The sequence below is a fragment of the Salmo salar genome, chromosome 15 (assembly GCF_965601325.2).
Source record: "Salmo salar chromosome 15, fSalSal1, whole genome shotgun sequence".
Taxonomy (NCBI): Eukaryota; Metazoa; Chordata; class Actinopteri; order Salmoniformes; family Salmonidae; genus Salmo; species Salmo salar.
The window spans coordinates 59,413,561-59,436,462 of NC_138305.1; the positions used below are offsets into that span (position 1 = coordinate 59,413,561).

The window sequence follows — 22,902 nt, forward strand, 5'->3', positions numbered from 1 at the left end:
GTCAGACTCTGATTTTAACGCACACGCACACTCTTGAAGCCCTACATTTGGAGTGGTGACATCATCATCTTATTCACACTTCTTGTCCCCCTCGGCCCTCTGGGGAAGAGACTGAAGAGACAGAGGCACCACTGAGACAGAAATGAGAACTACACACACACACACACACACACACACACATACGCACACAACCGATTCACACTAGACTCCTACACGGGAGCACAGAGATCATAAGATGATATTTCATACTATTCGCTTCTGTCTGTCGGCTTATCGTCTGAAGCACCACCTCCACTCCAGCCATTCATTTGGGAGATAGGACTTGGGTGAAATGTGTGAATTTGGAAGCCAATTATAGGGTTTGTTATTTTGGGTAGTTGCGAGCATATGCATGGGTATTTATGTGTGCGCGTGCGTGCGTGCTGGTGTCCAGCTCCTAGTTTGAGTGATTATTCAGGCTGGTTTGTTTTAAAGATCCAATGTAGCGTGATATTACTCTGTGCTACGGTCTGAAAAGGGAAGCGGTACGGTCCGCGCCGCTTGAGAATGGCTGAGAGACACACACTATGCCGACGCTTCGGAAATGCCTTCAGCATATCATAATCATATCTCATCTCTTGCAACGTGGAAAGATATAGGAGAGCCTAGAATAGAACATAAAGGTGGAGACATTGATGTTTCTGGGTCTTATTGCTGAAAGTTTGAACAAATGTATCGTTTTCACATCATACATTTAAATGTTACTGTAGCTAGTATGTCCTCTGACCGCTGGCCTAAATATGGGGATTGAATTTCAACCCCCTGGCTGTCGGCATGACGACATAGCTTTCTGACCACTGACCAGAGGATCAAGTACCGGCTGGCTGATTTGGCTCAGTTTCTTCCAAGAGCTAGATTATGCAGTGTACAGAACACACACATGCAAACACCAAATCCACACATGCAATGATTTTCACATAACCAGGCTGGAGGAATATTGTATGAGGTTGAAGCTGCTGTAAAGTCTTGGGTAGGTTAAACGGTCACATTTAGTGTGTGTGTGTGTGTGTGTGTGTGTGTGTGTGTGTGTGTGTGTGTCACCTGCTAGTGCTGAGTCCCTGTCGCATTGTGTCTTTCAAGGGCTGGCTAGAGCCCCCTCACAGTAGGCCACAAATGCATATACACACACACACACCCTGAGAATACCCTAAGAGCACACACTTACATAGACTCAAACACGCTCCCTGATTCTTTGCCAGAATACCCTCACAGCAGGGGCCACACACACACACACACATACAGTGTATCCGAGGCCCCTGGCCTCCTGATCCTCACCATACCAAATGACCTCCCTGGGAGAAAGAGCATAAGGTTAGGAGAAAGGAGGAGGAGGAGAAGGATTGAGAGGGCTGAGAGAAAAGGGGAGAGTGGGGCTTAGTGACAGACCCCACAGATCCCCAGGACAGCAGCACAATTAGACCCAACCAAATCATGAGAAAACAAAAAGAGAATTACTTGACATATTGGAATGTGTCAAGTAATTTGGCCCTAAACAGAGAGTTCATGGTGGCAGAATATCTGATCACTGTGACTGGCCAAAACTTAAGGAAAGCTTTGACTATGTACAGACTCAGTGAGCGTGGCCTTGCTATTGAGAAAGGCCGCCGTAGGCAGACCTGGATCTCAAGAGAAGACAGGCTATGTGCACACTGCCCACAAAATGAGGTGGAAACTGAGCTGCACTTCATAACCTCCTGCCAAATGTATGACCATATTAGAGACACATATTTCACTCAGATTACACAAATCCACAAAGAATTCGAAAACAAACCCAATTTTGATAAACCACAGTGTGCCATCACAACAGCAAGATTTGTGACCTGTTGCCACAAGAAAAGGGCAACCAGTGAAGAACAAACACCATTGTAAATACAACCCATATTTATGTTTATTTATTTTCCTTTTTGTACTTGAACTATTAGCACATAATATGACATTTGAAATGTCTTTATTCTTTTGTAACTTTTGTGAGTGTAATGTTTCATGTAAATTTATATTCTTTATTTCACTTTTGTTTAGTATCTACTTCGCTTGCTTTGCCAATGTTAACATGTGTTTCTCATGCCAATAAAGCCCTTAAATTGAATTGATATGAGAGAGATTGAGGGGAAAGAAAGAGGGTCGAAGCGGAAGAGGACGGGGCAATGGGAGAGATCAAGGTGAGATATACAGACAATGGCTAGAGAGAGCAAGGTTGAACTGTGGAGTAAATAAGGGAAGAGATAGAGATAAGAGGAGATAAAAAACAGAGGAAGCAGGCCTTAGAAGGGTTTAGCCGTAGGGGGAAAAGAGGAGATAGCAGGGGCACAGCATGGGGCAGGGAGGAGAACAAGGAAAGACCGAGAAGGGTGGGTGTGTGTGTGTGTGTGTGTGTGTGTGTGTGTGTGTAGTGGTGGGAAGAGTACCAATTGTCATACTTGAGTAAAGATACAGTACCTTAATAGAAAATGAGTCAAGTAAAAGTGAAAGTCACCCAGTAAAATACATCTAGAGTAAAAGTCTAAAAGTATTTGGTTTTAAATATACTTAAGTATCAAAAGTAATTGTAATTTCTAAAATATACTTACAGTGCATTCGGAAAGTATTCAAACCAACAAGACTCTTCCTAAAGCTGGCCAGCCGGCCAAACTGAGCAATAGGGGAAGAAGGGCCTTGGTCAGGGAGGTGAACCCGATGGTCACTCTGACAGAGCTCCAGAGTTCCTGTGTGGAGATGGGAGAACCTTCCAGAAGGACAACCATCTCTGCAGCACTCCATCAATCAGGCCTTTATGGTAGAGTGGCCAGTCGGAAGCCACACTTCAGTAAAAGGCACATGACAGCCCGCTAAGAGTTTGCCAAAAGGCAACTAAAGGACTCTCAGACCTTGAGAAACAAGATTCTCTGGTCTGATGAAACCAAGATTGAACTCTTTGGCCTGAATGCCAAGCGTCACGTCTGGAGGAAACCTGGCACCATCCCTACGGTGAAGCATGGTGATGGCAGCGTCATGCTGTGGGGATGTTTTTCAGCGGCAGGGACTGGGACACTCCTCAGGATCGAGGGAACTGAGCAAAGTACAGTGAGATCCTTGATGAAAACCTGCTCCAGAGCTCTCAGAATCTTGTTTCTCATGGACTGCGAGTCCTTTTGGTGCCTTTTGGCAAACTCCAAGTGGAAGGTTCTCCCATCGGCTTCTTGCTCAGTTTGCCCAGGTGGCCAGCTATAGGAAGAGTCTTGGTGGTTCCAAACTTCTTTCATTTAAGAATGATGGAGGCCACTGTGTTTTCGAGGACCTTCAATGCTGCAGACATTTTTTGGTACCCTTCCCCAGATCTGTGCCTCAACACAATCCTGTCTCAGAGCTCTACGGACAACTTCTTTGATCTCATGGCTTGCTCTGACATGCACTGTCAACTGTGACTGACCTTCTATAGACAGGTGTGTGCCTTTCCAAATCATGTCCAATCAATTGAATTTACCACAGGTGGACTCCAATCAAGTTGTGGAAACATCTCAAGAATGATCCTTGGAAACAGGATACACAGGAAGGGGTCATGAAAACATTCAGAATGCACTGTACATAGGCTTTCTAGGGCAGACCAGGGCTTTTGGCACCGCTAGGTTGCTACGCAGTAGCCGACTAACAGAGCTTGTGACTTCGCGCTCCAGACCGGACTCTGGGGGGTCTGGAGTAGGGTTGCAAAGAATTTTGGTAACTTTCAAGGAACATTTGTAATTTTACCAGATGACATCTAGTGGCCTTCTTGGGTACTTCTGATTATCACCGTTGTCTGTAATTATCTCTGGCCTTCTGTGTGGCCTTATCATATGTACCATTAAAACAACTATGATTTTAACATACACAGAATGATAAAGCTGTAAAACATTATCCTAAATATAAATCCTAAACTTAGTGAATACCATTGGGGTTTAATATAATAGAATGCCATAGATTACCGATAAATTTGGTCAATTACCGGTAGCTTTTCAACCATAGATGGGAGCAGAGAGACGAGCGGTGTGCGTGGTTGTGTGTGTGTGTCCTGCCGATGCTACTGTGTGCTCAGCAGGTGGGCAGCTCACCTCTCAGAGTTCCCGCCCCCTGCCTCTCCCTTTCCTCTCATGGTCACGACACAGGAAATAAACCACAGGCTGTCAGCATCTCAGTTATCCCTCTATCTTTCCATCCCTCGCTCCATCCACCCTTCTCCCCCGATGTCGTTTCAGCAGCCGACAGACAGCCGCCCCTGTGTGTGGGTCTGTTGTCAAGGAGAGTGCACTGTCTCACAACACTCGGAAGACGTTTTAGCCACACATGGATAGATGGAGAGAGAGGGCAAGAGCAAGAGATTTTTTTTCACCTCCCTAACGAGCTGAGAAGCATCTGTCAGTTTGACCTCAGGGAGCAGGGGTCAAGAGGCTACCGGCCAGATGTCATGTTCACTAGCAAAAACATTCTGCAACGGAAAAACTAAAACGAGAGTTGCTTGTCTTGGCAATTATCCCCCTGTCCCTGGTGTATGCATGAACCTTCAGGTTGTTATGTGGTAAATTCTATCATATAACATAAACACATATGTTCAACCAATACATGATGTATGTCCCATTATGTGTCAAGATGGTTGGCATTTACCTCAGAGCAGAGAACTACACCATCCGCTGAATGTATGATCTAAACACATGTTCACTCAATACGTACAGTATGTTTCATATAGTACATGTACTGTAGACGTACCTGGTTGGCATTTACCTCAGGACTGAGAATCACCCATTCAGCAATACTGTAAAAGCACTATATCAGCTGGATGTACAGTATGCCTGCAAATAGTACCTTGTGGGTGTGCTGTTGTCACTCTGAATACCTCAGAAGTACACTCAGCATTAAATCTATTTTTACACTGCTCTCATCTCATCCCCCTACACAGAAGATATGTTGTCACTATTTCCCCGCTTTAAAAATCAGCCAGTGTTCTTTCGACCACATCTTTTTTTTGTAGTCACAATGGCAACACATATTCATAGTATTTGGTAAAGCTCTCATACAGGTGTGGCCCATTTGCAATTCAACTGCTCTTGTAATCCTTGAAAGAAGAAGCAGTGCATTTCTCCAGCCATCCTATCCCAGTGTAAGCGGTATGTCATTGATATATGATACATGATAGGCCTGTGCCTGAGCCAGCATTTACTTCTCCTCATCCCACTAAAGCCTTCTGTGCTGCTTTATCTTTTTCCTCCTCTTTCCTCCTCTCTTTTTTATCAAAACCAAAAGCACTCGGTGCTCTCACAGCCCTGGAGAAAGACGGGTAAAGAGAAAAGAGAAAGAGCAGCTTTAGGGAAAAAAAGATGACAGGGAGGGAAAGATGGTAAAGGAGCGGTGGACAGAGGTTGTCAGGGGAACAAGGGAGGAGAGGAGAAGGTTTGGAGTATTGATCCAGGAAAATGAGCCAGCGGTTAGAATCCTAGCTATGGAATTTCTGAGGAATGTATCTCTTTCCTTCTCTCTCTCTTTCCTTCTCTCTGGCTCTCCCGATCTCTCCCTTGCACTCTCGGTCTCTCTCCTCTCCTCTCGCTCTCATTGTCTACCTGCTGTTGAGGGCTAAGAGGCCTGGAGAAACACGTGGTGTTTTTGTACAGCGTATGACAAGACACACACGCCCGCACACACACAAACTACATCGTCTGCCAACAGTAGAGTGTGTGTGGAGATGAGATGCTGGTAGTGTGCTGAACACATGGTTGAGCACTGAACATGAAGAGAATACTTATACTCACATAGATCTCACTGATCAAAATACACAGTTACACACACACACAGGTTAATGGATGTGCTGCACTGAATGCCCACTCCTTGAGATGAGACCCAGAATTCAAATGCTGTTTATAGTGCTGCTGTTCTTGAATACCCACACATTGATTTAGCATATTGATTTAGTAAAGGATTGAGGGCATGCTGTGAGTTTCACTAGCACCGAGAGAGAAGTGCTATCTATGGGAATGGAGAAGAGAGGAGGCCAGAGAGGAGAGGGAAAGCAAGCTGGATAAATAAGTGTGGAGAGAGAGAGGTGTTATTTGTGGTAATGGAGAGAGAGAGAGAGAGAGAGGGATGGAGATAGGGGTGTTATCTGTGGAAATGGATAGAGGGAGAAAGAGAGGAGAGCCTCGCGTGTCCAGCCTTCCAAAATCCTGTCTCTTATGCCGGGTGTACACTACACGATTTTGGCCAGGATTTAGCTGTCCCAGACAAGTTATTGAGATCGGAGACAAAATCCCCATGTCGTTGCTTACTTGGGGTGCGCGGCCATCACTGACGCTCGTTTAATGTGAGCGGGTCAAAGACGCAATCTAAGGGCTACCAAGCTGTCTGGATAGTTTCAAACAGGTTCGATTTTTATCGATACAAAATCGGCAATGCTCTTGTAGTGTGAGATGTGCAACGACAACTTTTGAGAACGGTGGTCAGCAATAGCTAGTGGGATGACATTGTTTTGCATCACCCAGAATGTGTAGACTCTCGAGCAGGAGCGATGGCTACTACTAGTATGCGTTTGTACTTGCCTACAACCTATGCCGAAGTGTCAAATCGGTACAGCTCTGAAGTTGACGATTCAAAATGTTGGCTAGATATTTGAACTCTGTATGGCAAGCGTGAACATCTGACTAAACGTTTATGGGGGCTGCTATGAGCCACAGCTCGTAGCTACTACATTACACCGTATCACATCGCGAGACAGCACGGTATGGGGAACGGAAGATGGCGGAAACTGAGGTTTTGTTTGAAACTGCTTGTGAGTCGAGTGAAGCGAATAGTACAGAAAGTGAGAATGAGTGGGTTACATTGGCGAAGAAAGAGGGAAATGAGAAGTAAAGCTATGTTATAAAATAGGAAACCACTAGACTCGTTTTCGGTCGGAGTCAGGGTTATGGATCAATGCTACTTGGGAAATCCGTTTATCGTCTCCAGGAAAATCTGGAATGTCACACGATTTTTTTGTGTGTGTCTGCGGAGCAGAAGGAGCGTGTTTTAAAATATCAGAGTGGAATTTTTCCTGCAGGGATTTTTTGTAGCAGGGTACCTATCAAAGGGGTTATTTCTGGGGTGGCGCATATAACTGAAGACATCGATTGAGTGGTCGGTGCACGTCGACTGACCTGTATGGTGGATGGAGAAAATAAGTTCACTTCATCCATGCTTACTGTTCTTTGATGAAGGAGTCTCTCCCTTCTCATATAAAGTTAGGATTCATGAAATACCCTGTAAGAGCTTTTGTGCACAAGACCCTAAAGTGTCATAAATGTAAAATATTGTGTCAAGTGTGTGCAGAAGGGAATAATATTGTAGGCCAGATGAAGGGAAATGCTGCAACTGTGGAGGTGAACATGGGCCTGAATTCCTGGAGTGCCCTGTTAGGGTGAAGGAGAATGAGATGGCAAGAGTAAGGAGTGTGCAGCGTGGAGGCTGTGAGAAGATTGGAAGGAATGAGTGGCGGGGAAGGAGCAATGGTAGTAGAGCCACCACGACCAGTGAAGGTTTCTCATCATCTGAGGGATAGTGAAATGCTACATGTTAAAAAGGTGGACTTTGTATTATTCATTGCAATGGTCATAAACTGTACAGCACAAGCGGAGAAGAAATGTATATGAAAATTGGAATCATTGTGAATGGCACAGACATTTTTTGTGGTCTTTGATTTCACAGCCGAGGCTGTGTAGGGATGTATTTTGGAGTGGACTGTGATTAAAGAAGTCTGTTTTTTTGTTTAAAAAAAGAAGAAAAAAAATTGTGTTTTATTTTGTATGTCGTTTTCCCCCGTTTCCGGAAAGTTTTTTTGTTTGTTTCTCCGTCCAAATGTGGGCAATAATGTACCATTAACATTGGATGCCAACAGCCTTAAACCCCATCGAAGAAGAAGACAGAGTGAAGAATCTTGTAGTGTGTGTGTGTGCCACATCGTTTAGAGTGCGCACCACTACATTGGCAACACCAACGAACCAAAAAATGACAGGAAAGATGGTTGTTTAATGTGAGAGGCTCAGCGATGTTAGGATTTTGAAAGGCGTGTTGTGTCTACCGGGTTTACGTGAGAAACCTGAGCTTTTCAGGCAACCATAACCCATTTGAGAAACAATGTGCCTCTGAGCTGTCATGTGGGACATTTCTCTCCATTTTTCCCGACTCAAATGGACTAATTGTTTGTCACAAACATTGCTTGAACCTAACTATCCTATCGCTGTATAAGTAGCGCATATTTTTGCACATGAACTTCCAACTTAGGCTCAACTGTTGCTGCTCTAAACGGCTGGGTCCTCTATCTTAACAGAAACTCACTCACAAAATAAATCTGCTCGCCGTATGGTACTGCAAACACAGTTTATCTTTGTCTCGTCCCTCCTCCCATCCATCCATCCCCCTTCTTTCCCTCCCCTCTCCCACACCTCACTCCTCTCTTCTCTCTCCCCCTCCCTACCTCTAGGTGTGGCGGAGGTGATAGTGTTAATCGGTGGGCGCCAGGCCATCGGTATGAACCAGCGATCTCTGACTGCCGTGACGTGTTTTAACCCTCAGAACAGTAAGTGGTACCCACTGGCCAGCCTGCCCTTCTACGACAGAGAGTTATTCAGCGTCATCTCAGCAGGGGACAACATCTACCTATCAGGTAGGCTAATGATGGGGATTGCAGCAAACACATCCATGCATGCATGGACACACAAACACACACATTCTCACATAATGTTAACATTGATATTCTTCAGATTATTTTAGATCTGTATTCCTCCAGAGGTCTATCTGTTCTGTCTTCCACACTCCTACACAGAGTTAGACCTTGACATAGGACTGTGAAACAGCACTACTAGGATTCGTCCTGCTGCATGTTCCCCTCTACCTCATTTCATATAAATGTAAATGTGTGTTGGGCCGGTGGACCTGGCCTATGTGTGTGTCTGTGGGGAGGCAGGCAGTCAGTGGGGAAATCAGCAGTGTACAGTAGTACTAACCATGGCTGAGGACTGTGTGTGTCCCTGCAGAGAATGAATGAAATGTCCATTCTGTTTGCTGTTTCAAACCCAGCTACGCTACATAGACAAATATTGGCAGTAGAATGGTCCGTACTGAAGAGCTCAGGGACTTTCAACGTGGCACCGTCATCGGTAGCCACCTTTCCAACAAGTTAGTTTGTCAAATTTCTGCCCGGCTAGAGCTGCCCCGGTCAACTGTAAGTGCTGTTATTGTGAAGTGGAAACGTCTAGGTATAACAAAGGAGGTAGGCCACACCAGCTCACAGGACCTGCTGAAGTGCGTACGGTGGTAAATTCGTCTGTCCTCGCTTGCAACACTCACTACCGAGTTCCAAACTGCCTCTGGAAGCAGCGTCAGCACAAGATCTGTTCGTCGGCAGTTAAATGAAATGGTGTTTCCATGGCCGAGCAGCCGCACACAAGCCTAAGATCACAATGCGCAATGCCAAGCGTCGGCTGGAGTGTCGTAAAGCTCGCCACCATTTGCCTCTGGAGCAGTGGAAACTAATTCTATGGAGTGATGAGTCACACTTCACCATATGACAATCCGATGGTCAAATCTGGGTTTGGTGGATGCCAGGAGAATGCTACCTGCCGAATGCATAGTGCCTACTGTAAAGTTTGGTGGAGGAGGAATAATGGTCTAGGGCTGCTTGTCATGGTTTGGGCTAGGCCCTTTAGTTCCAGTGAAGGCTACAGCATCTTTGTGGCAACAGTTCGGGGACGGCCCTTTCCTGTTTCAGCATGATAATGCCCCTGTCCACAAAGCGAGGTCCATACAGAAATTGTTTGTCAAGATCGTTGTGGAAGAACTTGACTGGCCTGCACAGAGCCCTGACCTCAACCCCATCGACCACCTATGGGATGAATTGGACCGCCGACTGCGAGCCAGGTCTAATCGCCTAATATTAATGACTGACATCCCTAATGCTCTTGTGGCTGAATGGAAGCAAGCCCCTGCAGTAATGTTCCAACATCTAATGGAAAGCCTTCCCAGAAGAGTGGAGGCTGCTATAGCAGCAAAGGGGGGACCAACTCCATATTAATGCCCATGATTTTGGAATGAGATGTTCGATGAGCAAGTGTCCACATACTTTTGGCCATATAATGTAGGTTATGTTTGTAAAAATAAAGGGTCAATAAGTAATTCCTGAATCGTTGTAAGCTGGGGGCAAATGTAACAAGGTACCGCCAAGATACCAACCCCCACTTGGTGGTACCATGTTACATTTGCCCCCAGCTTACAACGATTCAATAATTACTTATTGGAAACCAGTAAAAACTATCTTCAACTCAATATTTTTAACCTTTGTTTCATGTATATTGAATTTTTTGCTAGAGTCTGATGTGACTGTAGCTGACTTGTGTCTTTGTGTGTGTGTGTGTGTTTTAAGGCGGGACAGAGTCGGGTGTGACGGTAACTGATGTGTGGTGCTACATGTCTCTGTTGGACAACTGGAACCTGGTGTCTCGTATGACGGTGCCTCGCTGCAGACACAACAGTCTGGTGTACGACGGGAAACTCTATACCATTGGAGGACTGGGCGTGTCAGGAAACCTGAACCATGTAGAGAGGTAAGAGACACTGACACACTTGGACACTTATACACTATATGCTACTATATGTGACTATGGAGTGGAAACGACTGATAAAGTGGCTTAAGCTTGTAATGGCGCTCGTGTAGCGGTAAAGGAAGCTGTGCTGTGCTACCGAAACACGTCTGTAAGTGCTCTGGGCCGGGAGCAGAGCGAGAAGACGTCTATCCATTGTGACACAGACTAAAGTACTATTCTATTTAAGTAGGACATTTTATGTAGGCTATACTTATACGGAAGTTATTTTAGTGTCTTATATGTTACGAGGTCACATCGACTTTTGCTTTTACAATAGAGCTCCTTATGTATTGATGTCCTTGGGCGGAAGGATACGCATGTCCCTGTGTGTGCAACTGTCTCGTGGTGTAGAAAAACGTTCAACTTGAAGGACAATTAACGTCAAACTTAATTATTTGTGATAAAAATCCATTTATGATCAGAAATAAACTCTTCCTTTCACGACAGTCTAACAGTGAGACTGGAAGCCTCTGAGGCAATATGAATGGCAGTGGTAAAATGGCTTCATCTTCCGCTGCTCTCAACACAGTCTCGCACTCACACACACAACTGGGGTAAAATGTCTTCATCTTTTGCTGCTCTCAGCCGGGCTGGGAAGATTAAACTGAGCAATCAAAAGAACATAACATAACAGAACGTATTACAACAGGCCACCGCTGCTCATTACAGAATGGAGTGGCTCTCCCAAGCCCCTCTCTCTCTCAATGTGGCAGAATACACACACACACACACACACACACGAGACAACACACAGACACACGCCACACAGACACACACACACTGGAGCAGTTCTCTCCGTGTAACAGCGGTCCCTCAAATGGATTCATCTAATTTGATATGTCCCCATAACGCTGCCATGCTGTGTCATTAAGACTGTGTCTGGCTGGAATACTGAGCTCTGTAATGGAAACACGTTTGATTCCTCTGCCTCGAGTCGCAGCTCGTAATTGCAGACCTAACATTGTCCCCAGGCTAGAGTTTCTGGCACGTAAAGCCTGGTAACAGTGTGGGACTGTTTGGGACTTATGGGGTGTGGATTTACCGAGTGACATGATAATCAATTCAAATTCTGAGCGAATCACACCACTATGAGACGTTGCTCCAAATCGTGGCGGAAAAGTGTTTATGTTGCACCACGGAAATAATTCCCCAGAACCCGAGGTACTAGGAACATATTGCCGTTCATGCTAATTGGTAGCTAGCATAACTCTGTTAGCCGTCCTGTAGCACTGTACACTAACGTCTTCAAATAGAAAAAGTAAAGACATGCAATCAAAGGCAGTTTGATCATGTATGTTGTGGTTGTGCAGAACACTATCCCATTAAAAAGTACAAGCGCTGTCTTTTTCGCCCCAATGGCAAGGATGCGGAATGCTACGACTACTGTAAAGCACTGGAGGAGATTGTTAGACCCCATCTCTGTGGGAGATGGCTCGCCACTGGCAGTTTGCGAAAAGTGTCAAACTCTCCTTAGAAGATACTACAAAAGCAGCTGTGAATTGGCGAGAAAGGGCAGATTATTTAGAGAAAGATAGAGTAGATAGACTCATGGAATATCCATGATGGACAAGCTAACCTACTTCTCTTTGTTGCACACAAACACAAAAAACATCATCCCCCCCGCCCCCGGGTGCAGCACATTTAGGGGGAGGATCTAAGGGTTGACTGAGAGACCAGACAATTAAAACCAGGGGTTGTTTCGGCCATTCTGAGGCACTCTGAAACCAGACGTTTCGACGGAGCGAGAGCCGGTTGGTGGGGCGAGATTATTGCAGACCTAGCAGTGCGTCGAGGTATTTACAGCCGAACAAAGCTGCGGTGTGTGTGCGTGTGCATGCGCGTTTTAACCATGATGCTCAGAAACCCTCAGCCAGTCTCAATAATCAACAATTGTCTGTCAGTCTGAAACAGTCAAAAAGATCTATCGCTTGTTACCGAGGAACTCGGATGAATGGAGAGTCAACTAAGTGTAAGGGGTTGAACGGTGAACACAGTGGTGGGAACTACTAGTGTACCTTCCTAAACAGCAGGAGACTCAATGTGGCAGGGTTGAGGAACATACGAAAAGTTACTTCAGTGCTGTGTCTTGTCTTATCTGAGTGGTTGAAGTGTGCGTGCGTGTGTGTGTGTGTGTGTCCATGCAGCGTGGCTTACTGGTTGTAATTGCTCCCCAGGTAGCCGAGAGCTCCTTGTCTGAAGGATATTTATACTCCTGGCGTTACATACACACACAAACTCAGCAATTTACACACCCGGTGTCGTTAAGCCATTTCTGGTCATTTCCTTCCAGTATGGCTGGGCCAGCTAAGCATATGGATTTCTCATCAAAACATGACAGGACTTGAACCTTTGCTCTCTAAAGACTTCTCACTGTCGTCTCACAGTCGGTCTCTCATTTGCTATCTAGCATATGAACATATGGTGGTAGAGTAGGTCTGTCTGTTGGTGGCCGTCCGTCATTAAAATGAATAGAAACTGCCACACGCTGCGCTTGCAAAGTACAGTCCAGTGCTTTTTGAAACAGCTCCAGGGTTGGGGTCAATTCCATTTCAATTCCAGCCCGTTCAGGAAGTACACTGAAATCCCAATTCCAATTATATTCAACACTTTTCAATTTAAGAGAATGTGGAATTGGAATTTGATTTACTTTCTGGAATTGACCCCAACCGTGGTCAGCTCTCCATCCATTGACCATGTTTTGGTTCTTCCCTGCATTATTTTGCAGGATGGCGTTTTGCGCAGTTTGGCCGAGTTGTTGTCAGTGGTCTGTCTTGTCTATCTACTGTATCTGTCTGTCTGTTTGATGTAGTGTTGTGTGATTTTATATAGTGGTGTGTGTGAGTGGCTGGTTTAGTATGCAGTATGCTCTACCAGCCCTACCAGCACTAGCAGCAGACTAACTGGGCCTCTGCCCTGATGCTCTGCAGCCAGAGTTGATTTGCTCCACTCAGACACTGATTGGCATGCCTGATTGAGGTTTGTTTACAGGCCTGTCTCCCGGGGTGTGTGTGTGTGTGTGTGTGTGTGTGTGTGTGTGTGTGTGTGTGTGTGTGTGTGTGTGTGTGTGTGTGTGTGTGTGTGTGTGTGTGTGTGTGTGTGTGTGTGTGTGTGTGTGTGTGTGTGTGTGTGTGTGTGTCCATGCATGCGTGTGTGTGTGTCCATGCATGCGTGTGTGTGTGTCCATGCATGCGTGTGTGTGTCTCTACCCATCTCATTTGTCAGTCAAGGCCTTAGCCCCAACCTCGGCGCCTCCACCCGCCCTGCCTCCTAATTTGTAGCCCGGGCGTCCATCTTGCTCTTGGTTTCACGGCTCCTAACCGTGAAATTCTCCTACGTTCACAATGATGTCCTCAATCAGTCTGTCTCAGGGCTGCTGCCTTTTATATACCAGCTCAGCAGGAAACCACAGCAACAGTCTACTGTATCTGCGTCACTCACATCATATGTATTCTACACACCCCTCTCAATAGAATAGGAACGACGCTGGTCATCAGGAGCTGAAGACCTAGGAAGATGTTGAACAAGCAACGGATAATAATCTTGAGAAAACAAAATACATTCTCACATTCAGTATCTGAGGAGTGTTTAGGGTCCAACTTTACTTTTCACGTGGTCGAGGCAGATCCCTATAAGATGAATGACAAAGTCTTCAGCGCGTAGCACAACCTTAGATACCTGATTGCGAGTTACAACAGCACCGTGCCGACACGTTGAACTGCTAGCCAACCTTATTGCTGCGTTTGAATAATCATGATTTAATGACCTGTCAATCACGGATGGTTTTGTTTTATTAATCGAGCATAATGTACAGGCAGACAGGCACGTTCCATTACCGGTTTATAATGAATGAAGATTATTAGCTAGCAACATGTCTAGCAGTACTTACTAGGGAAAGGGGGACACCTAGTCAGTTGTCCAACTGAAATGTGTCTTCCGCGTTTAAGCCAACTCTTCTGAAACAGAGAGGTGCCTTAATCGACATCCACATCTTTGGCGCCCGGGGAGCAGTGGGATAACTGCCTTGCTCAGGGGTAGAACGACAGATTTTTACCTTGTCAGCTCGGGGATTCGATCCAGCAACCTTCCGGTTACTGGCCCAACGCTCTAACCACTAGGCTACCTAATACAGTGATATGGTGCGTAGTTTAACAAGCCTAGTATTCTCTAGTCTAGACTCTAGTACAGGGTTTTCCAATCTCATCCTCAGGGACCACCAGTCCAGTCATTCGTTCTGTTCCACCACAAGGTCAACTGATTCAACTTGTCAACTGATCGTCATTGCTTTTGATGAGTTGAATCAGGTGTTCTATATAGAACAACATCCCTGAGGGACTGGTGGTTTACTAAAGAAATGAATATGGTTTTGTTACTACTTTGGGAGAAACCTAGGCTGCATTAGAAATGTCTCTTCCCTGTAAAGTGTTGGAATGTTTTTTTGTGTGTTTTTTTTGTTCCAATGCTGTGCTTGCTGCCCAGTGAGTTTCAATTCCCTTCTGATGAGCTGAATTTCACTTTCTCTGTTTCGTGTGTGTGTGTGAAGGTTAAACTTGTCTCAGTCTTGGCCTTCACAGAGGTATAGGCCTTAGGTAAATGTTAAATGTGTCTTTTCACAAAGTTTCATATTCATACCCCTTGTCTTATTCCACATTGTTGTGACAGCCTGAATTCAAAATTGATTAAGTAGATTTGTTTTACCCATCTACACACAATACCCCATAATGACAAAGTGAAAGCATGTTTTTAGATTTTTTTTCCGTAAATGTATTAAAAATCAAATACCAAAATATCTCATTTGCATAAGTATTCACACCCCTGAGTAGGTCTCAAAGAGCTTTCCACACCTGGATTGTGCAAGATTTGCCCATTATTTCAAGTTCTAACCTAAATGGCTCTCAATCAAATAAAAAATGCACTGTCATGTTACCAAACAACATATTTATTTGGATTTAACTTTTGATTTAACTGCACAAGTCAGTTAAGAACAAATTCTTATTTACAATGACGACCTACCCCGATCAAACCTTAACCCGGACGATGCTGGGCCAATTGTGCGCCGCCCTATGGGACTCCCAATCACGGCCGGTTGGGATACAGCCTGGCATCGAACCAAGGTCTGTAGTAACGCCTCTAGCACCGAGATGCAGTGCCTTAGACCGCTGCGCCACCCGGGAGACCCCCTAAAAACAGGACAGGTCAAAGGAAAATTAACAATATGGAATGGACAATCACAACTGTTGTCCAGGAGTTTCACCCCATTGTCATAATCAGTGGTTTCAAGTTTGTATCTGTAAATTTTTGATCATGTTGAAAGAAATAATACTTCTGCATTTCCCGCTGTGTAAACACATTGCAAATAGGCTCACAATAACTCCTCATAAAGTTGGGTAGCTTATATTCAGAGCTTAAATAGCCAAAATGATTAGTCACAGGAAACAGGACTAATAAAGCCTGCTTTACAAATCGTGGGCTTCCCACACGGATGGGCATTCATAAAATTCATATTTTGTCCAGTCTGGACCAGCCTTGCTTGGCCCAAACATAGACGTCTATAAATTGTCATTTTAACTGTCATTCAGAACCAAAAATCAGCCTGATTTCAACATCTGGAAAATACATATTTTCAACGTCTAGAAAATACGTATTTTCAACATTCGGAAAAGATGCCTTTTCAACGTCCTGGAAAATATGTATTTAAAACGTACGGAAATACGTATTTTCATCTTTCATTCAGAACCTAACTTCAACGTCTAGAAAATACGTATTTTAGATGTCTTTTTAACATCGTTACTGGGACTATTTTAGTTTTGCAGGGTCGATTAATTATGGATTTTTTTTGTAAATCAATTTTAGAATAAGGCTGTAACGTAGCAAAATGTGGAAAAAGGGACGGGGTCTGAATACTTTCTGAATGCGCTGTATGTTGTGTAGTGGTCGACCTTGCCCTGCTCTGGCCTTCTGTCTTTGTCACAATAAAAATGTCTAACTTTTCTTCTCAGAAAAACGGTTGTTGCAAACTTCTACAGTAGGTGTTTCTTTTCAGGCCAGTCTCCAGCATTGGACGAAACGCGCAGTGTGTGCAATAATCAACCTTTGTATCAATTCATATTAAATATATATAGCCCCCGATTTTTCTCTCTTCCTTTTCACCTCTTTCTCTCCCTCTTCCATCCTCTACCCACTCTCTATTCCAGAGAGGACAGTGCATTACAGTCCATATCTTTATCGTGTCTCTACAGTGTGTGTCAAACTCAGTGAGATACTCACACATTCAGCTAGACACACACGCACAGCTCACTACCGGTTGGAAAAGGTATTCAGGGCATTCAGCCGCCAGTCAGACAGAGAGAAAGGACATTGTGCTTGCGCGTGTTTGTGTGTGGTGGTGTGCGTGCTTACGTTCTTGTGTACGTCCGTCCTTGAATGTGTGTGTTTGCTCCCTATGGTCCATTGAGGAAAAGAGTGTTAGCCTGTTCATGCCTGTCCTGGTCTCCTCTGTCTCTCCTCTATAGAAGGCCCAGTCTCCACTCAGTGTGGTTGTATAGAAGCTCTACTCAGCCTGACTGTATAGAGTGGTTGTGACAGTAATCGGCTCCATTGTCTGCCTGCTAGAGGAAGCTGTCAAGCCATCGTGAGAGATTCGCCCCCACTTATTTATCCCATTCTACACACACACAAGCTCCCGTTCACCTCTAGACACACCTTTGCCCTGCAAACACTCACACATGCATGATACATACACTCACAGATACACACACACACTCTCCCATTTAAACACTCATACATGCACACACTTACACCGTTCACACACTGGCATGGACACACACCCTCCTTTGCTGACAGTACCCATGTAGCACTGAGAAAAACTGCTGCACCGCAAACCAAACCCCTCCAGCCTCTTTCCCCTGTCTCCTTTTCCTAATGTGGCATGTTGATGAGCTGTTTGCCTGTGCCTGTGTTTCAGCTTGGTGCTGGGAGAGGAGGGGGGGGGGGGGGGGGGGGTGCGGGCCTCTGTAGCCCAACGGCAGAGCTCCGTGATGAGGTAAAGTTAGTTCCAGACCCCTGCTGTGGAGGTCCCCCCCTACAGAGCTAATCCTCAACTCCCCAGGATTAACAACTTCACAACCCTGTCCCCTACTGTGCAGTCAAGGCTCCGCCTTACCGCCTTCCTGCTAATCCCCCCCACCCCCCTTTTCTTTCCACTCTCTCCCCTACTTTTTACACTCCCGTTTTCCCACTCAGCCCCTTCCTCGCTGTTTACTTTCTTCCACTCCCAAAACACATTCTTGCTCCATCTACCTTTTGCCCTAACCTTGCTCTCTTTCTACCCCCTTATTCCTTCTTCCCCCTTTCTCTTCCCCCCTCTCCTCTCCTTCTTTCTCTCATCCCTCTCTCTCTGATGTGTAAATGGGTATGAAGGCTAATTCAGCTGAACGCCCCTTCATCCGCTAATTATCAACCTCTCCTCTCTGTCTGTGTTTCCCCTCTACCCCGGACGTATGGATGTGTTTGTGACCGTAGGGGGTGTGTGTGTGTGTGTGTGTGTGTGTGTGTGTGTGTGTGTGTGTGTGTGTGTGTGTGTGTGTGTGTGTGTGTGAGTAAGTGTTTGACCTTAGGCTGTGCTTTGCCAGCTCTGTGGGGTGGCTATATGCGTCTCTGATTTAGTCTCCGGCGCCGGGAGAGAGGAAAAACGTCCCAAAAAAGTCTAAGAATCATCTTTCTTTCTCTCCTCATCTCTTCCTTCATCTCTCTCTCTCCATCTTTTCGTTTATCTTTTTACCTCTCTCTCACCCCTCTCCCTTCATCTGTCTCTTACATAGTATTGAGCTGTTGTAGTATACCTGATGGCTATATTAAAGCCAGATCATCTGCGTTATCCCTGACACACCAGCTTCATCCTCTTTCACAAGGAGGGCCTGGGGGGAGGGAGGGGGGGGTGGAAGGTGGAGAGTATAATGGAACGTGTGTGCGCACGCACGTGTGTGTGTGTGTGTGAAGGCCTGAGGTTTGTGTAGGAGAGGATGATAAAACGGGGATGTCTAGGGAGGACTGCACCGTCCCTCGTGGGGTTCCAGGCGACATCCAGAGAAACAGGCATGGCTGAGATTGGTGGGTTAGGCCTCGGCCTGGGGAGAGTATTAGTGCAGGGGAGAGGGTGAGTGGAGATGAGACAGGGAGGTAATGGGTGTGTGTATGTGTGTGCTTGTGTTTTACCAGGCTAATAAACGACTAGCAGGCAGTTTTGGGTGATTTCCAGGTTTTACCAGCAGGCTAATCATTTCTGTGTCTCTCTCCCTCCTCTTCCCACCTCCCTCTCTCCACCCTCTTCCCACCTCCCTCTCTCCCTCCTCTTCCCACCTCCCTCTCTCCACCCTCTTCCCACCTCCCTCTCTCCCCCCTCTTCCCACCTCCCTCTCTCCCCCCTCTTCCCACCTCCCTCTCTCCCCCCTCTTCCCACCTCCCTCTCTCCCCCCTCATCCCACCTCCCTCTCTCCTATCCTCTTAGCATTCTACAGATCATTAGAAACATCTCAGGGCTGTAAAGCAAGTAGAAAAGGAAAGAAGAGAAAGACCAGACTGACAGGAAGAAAGATAAAGAGACATTAAGCTACAGCTTACACTTCTATGCTAAAGACAAATTGTTGTTCAATATTTTGTTTATCAATAGATTATTGTGTTTCTATCTCCTGCCTTGGTATAGGCTCTGAGATTAAATAGGCTATGATGTCGCACTCCTATCGCACAGCAACATGTCTTCTGGTCTGATGAAAGAAAAATAGAACTGTTTGGCCATAATGACTATCGTTATGTATGGAGTGGCAGTATCATGTTGTGGTGGTGCTTTGCTGCAGGAGGGACTGGTGTACTTCAGAAAATAGATGGCATCATGAGGAGGGGAAATTATGTGGATATATTGAAGCAACATCTCAAGACATCAGTCAGGAAGTTAAAGTTTGGTCTCAAATGGGTCTTCCAAATGGACAATGACCCCAAGCATACTTTCAAAGTTGTGGCAAAATGGCTTAAGGACAACAAAGTCAAGGTATTGGAGTGGCCATCACAAAGCCCTGACCTCAATCCTACAGAAAATGTGTGGGCAGAACTGAAAAAGTGTGTGCGAGCAAGGGGGCCTACAAACCTGACTCAGTTAGACCAGCTCTGTCAGGAGGAATGGGCCAAAATTCACCCAACTTATTGTGGGAAGCTTGTGGAAGGTTACCTGAAATGTTTGACCCAAGTTCAACAATTTAAAGGCAATGCTACCAATACTAATTGAGTGTATGTAAACTTCTGACCCACTGGGAATGTGATGAAAGAAATAAAAGCTGAAATAATTCTCTCTACTATTATTCTAAAATGTCACATACTTAAAACAAAGTGGTGATCCTAACTGACCTAAAACTAAATTTTTACTAAGATTTAATGTCAGGAATTATGAAAAACGGAGTTTAAATGTATTTGGCTAATGTGTATGTAAACTTCCGACTTCAACTGTTCTTTAAAGTAAAAGATCAACTGTCTGGTCATCTGTGAAATTAAACTGTAGGCTGTAAACCGGTTTGCATACAGCAAAACTTGAAATACGTAGGTTATCTATTTACTAGGCTACTATAAGCCCAATTAAGCGAGAGATGCACGTGGTCATTTGTTGTATGGCTACTTTAGGAATATGAACCCATAGATTCCTATGTCTAATTATTTTAAATTCCAAAAATAAAATGAATAGATTTTCGCTCTTTTCACTAACAGCAAATGGCTGCATCTAGGTTCGGTTTTGCTAACGTTCACTTCCTGGTTTTCGACCATCTTTGAATGTGTGTATAAAAAGAATACAGGAGTCGGAGTCCGACAATGAACACCACATGATCATTTTACTAAATGGCATTGGTTGAGATGATAAAATATGGCAAACAAAATTCATGTTTAATTTAAAATTGGTTGTCAAAATTATCTCAACTGCCCAGTTGAGCTGCCAGTTAAAGGGTTAAGAGTTCGTATTACCGCTGAAAAGGACTCAACCACACGAATGCCCAACCGGCCCATCATCAGTCAGCTGTTCATTACACACACACACAAAAAAATATTTATTTTTATTTGACGGTTATTTTATTTTCAAGACAGTCTTCATCAATGACCTTAAGTTATACGGTAATAGTGCCAGCCTAGCTGCATCTTGTTTGCCATTTGCACAAAAGTCTTACTTTTCTACTTGCAATACAATACTTCAACCACTAGAAAATGTGTGTTCGCACAAAGGACATTCTCAAGTTCAGTTTTTCTAAATGTCAACTTTTGCTGGAAATCTGGCCCTAGCAGGTTTTGGGGGAAATGTTGTGCGTGTGTGTGTGTGTGTGTGTGTGTGTGTGTGTGTGTGTGTGTGTGTGTGTGTGTGTGTGTGTGTGTGTGTGCGCGGATTGAGAATAAGTAATTGGTGTGTGACCTACAGTGATTTTGCATGTCCTACTTGACGCCCACATCCAATTAAACTGGCATACCGTCTCTCACACACTCTCTCACAGACACACACACTTTGTCTCCAGTCCTCTCTTGACTGTTTCAAGGTGCCCTCTCAACAGTCTCAAATTAGTGTTATGGTTGGCGGAGGATGCCAGAGTAGCAGCAAGGGTCTCGAGTGTGCTGTCCCCCTCCCTCCCCCTACACACAGATATGAACAGACTGCAGTGTACAGGTCAGCTTGTAAATTAGTTTATTCACATGGATTATGGGTAAATCTGTGAGGGCCAGTGTAGACGGTCTGGCATTAGATGGTGACAGGGCTTGTGTGTGTGTGTGTGTGTCCAGGGCCGGCTCCAGCCTTTTGGGGGCCCTAAGCAACATTTGGTTGGGGGTCCCCCCCACCTTGTGCAAAAACATTTTAGTGGCCTCCCTCTTGACCTTTGAGAGAAACATTTACTCTGAAAAAAAATCTAAATGCAACATGTAAAGTGTTGGTCCCATGTTTCATGAGCTGAAATAAAAAATCCCTGAAATTTTCCATACGCACGAAAAGCTTATTTCTCTCAAATGTGCACAAATTTGTTTACATCCCTATTAGTGAATATTTCTCCTTTGCCAATATAATACATACACCTGACAGGTCTGGCATATCAAGAAGCTGCTTAAACAGCATGCTCATTACACGGGTGCACCTTGTGCTGAGGACAAAAAAGGCCACTTTAAAATGTGCAGTTTTGTCACTCAACACAATGCTACAGATGTCTCAAGTTTTGAGGGAGCGTGTAATTGGCATGCTGGCTGCAGGAATGTCCACCAGAGATGTTGCCAGAGAATTTACTGTTCATTTCTCTACCATAAACTGCCTCCAAAGTTGTTTTAGAGATTTTAGTTTTATGTCCAACGGGCCTCAGACCACATGTAACCATGCCAGCCCAGGACCTCTTCTTGGGGGGGGGGGGGGTGTCGTGGATTATTTTGGTCTGTAATATAGCCCTTTTGTGGAGAAAAACTCATTCTGTGAAATCCATAGATTAGGGCCTAATACATTTATATCAATTGACTGATTTCCTTATATGAACTGTAACTCAGTAAAATCTTTGAAATTGTTGGAAGTTGTGTTTATATTTTTGTTCAGTATAGTTTTAAAGTTCATTTCCTGCAATTCTACACATTTTACCATGGGGCGGAAAGAAAACGTTGCCATTTTTCCCCCATGTGTAATGGGTGCGTGCTGGTGGCAGGGAAGTCAGGCGCAGGAGAGTGAACTTGGTATAAACAGAGCAGTTTAATAAATGCTAAAAAAAAACTCAGAAAACCAATATATACAAAAATAATAAAAGGGCACAAAACCCGTCGCACACCAGAACATGACTTGCACAAAACATACAACAAATAATCACCGACAAAGACATGAGGGGAAACAGAGGGTTAAATACACAACATGTTATTGATGGCATTGAAACCAGGTGTGATAGAAGACAAGACAAAACCAATGGAAAATGGATCAGCAATGGCTAGAAGGTCGGTGACGTCGACCGCCGAACACCGCCCGAACAAGGAGAGGGACCAACTTCGGCAGAAGTCGTGACAGTATCCCCCCCGACGCGCAGCTCCAGTAGCGCGTTGACACCGACCTTGGGGACGACCCGGAGGGCGTGGCGCAGGACGATCCGGATGAAGACGGTGGAACTCTCACAGCATAGAAGGATCCAACACGTCCTCCACCGGAACCCAGCATCTCTCCTCTGGAGGTGGAGGGGGGCGGAGGAACCTCCCGCACCTCAGACTCCTGGAGCGG

General features: G+C 45.1%; 1 protein-coding gene across 1 annotated transcript in view; it reads left to right on the top strand.

The window, feature by feature from the left end:
* LOC106571749 (kelch-like protein 29) overlaps window positions 1–22,902 on the top strand; it is a 327,789-nt gene that overhangs the window by 268,646 nt on the left and 36,241 nt on the right. The window contains exons 11-12 of the mRNA XM_014145167.3: window positions 8,492–8,674; window positions 10,430–10,610. Of these exons, the coding sequence (XP_014000642.3) occupies window positions 8,492–8,674; window positions 10,430–10,610 (364 nt within the window). The remainder of the gene's footprint in view (window positions 1–8,491; window positions 8,675–10,429; window positions 10,611–22,902) is intronic.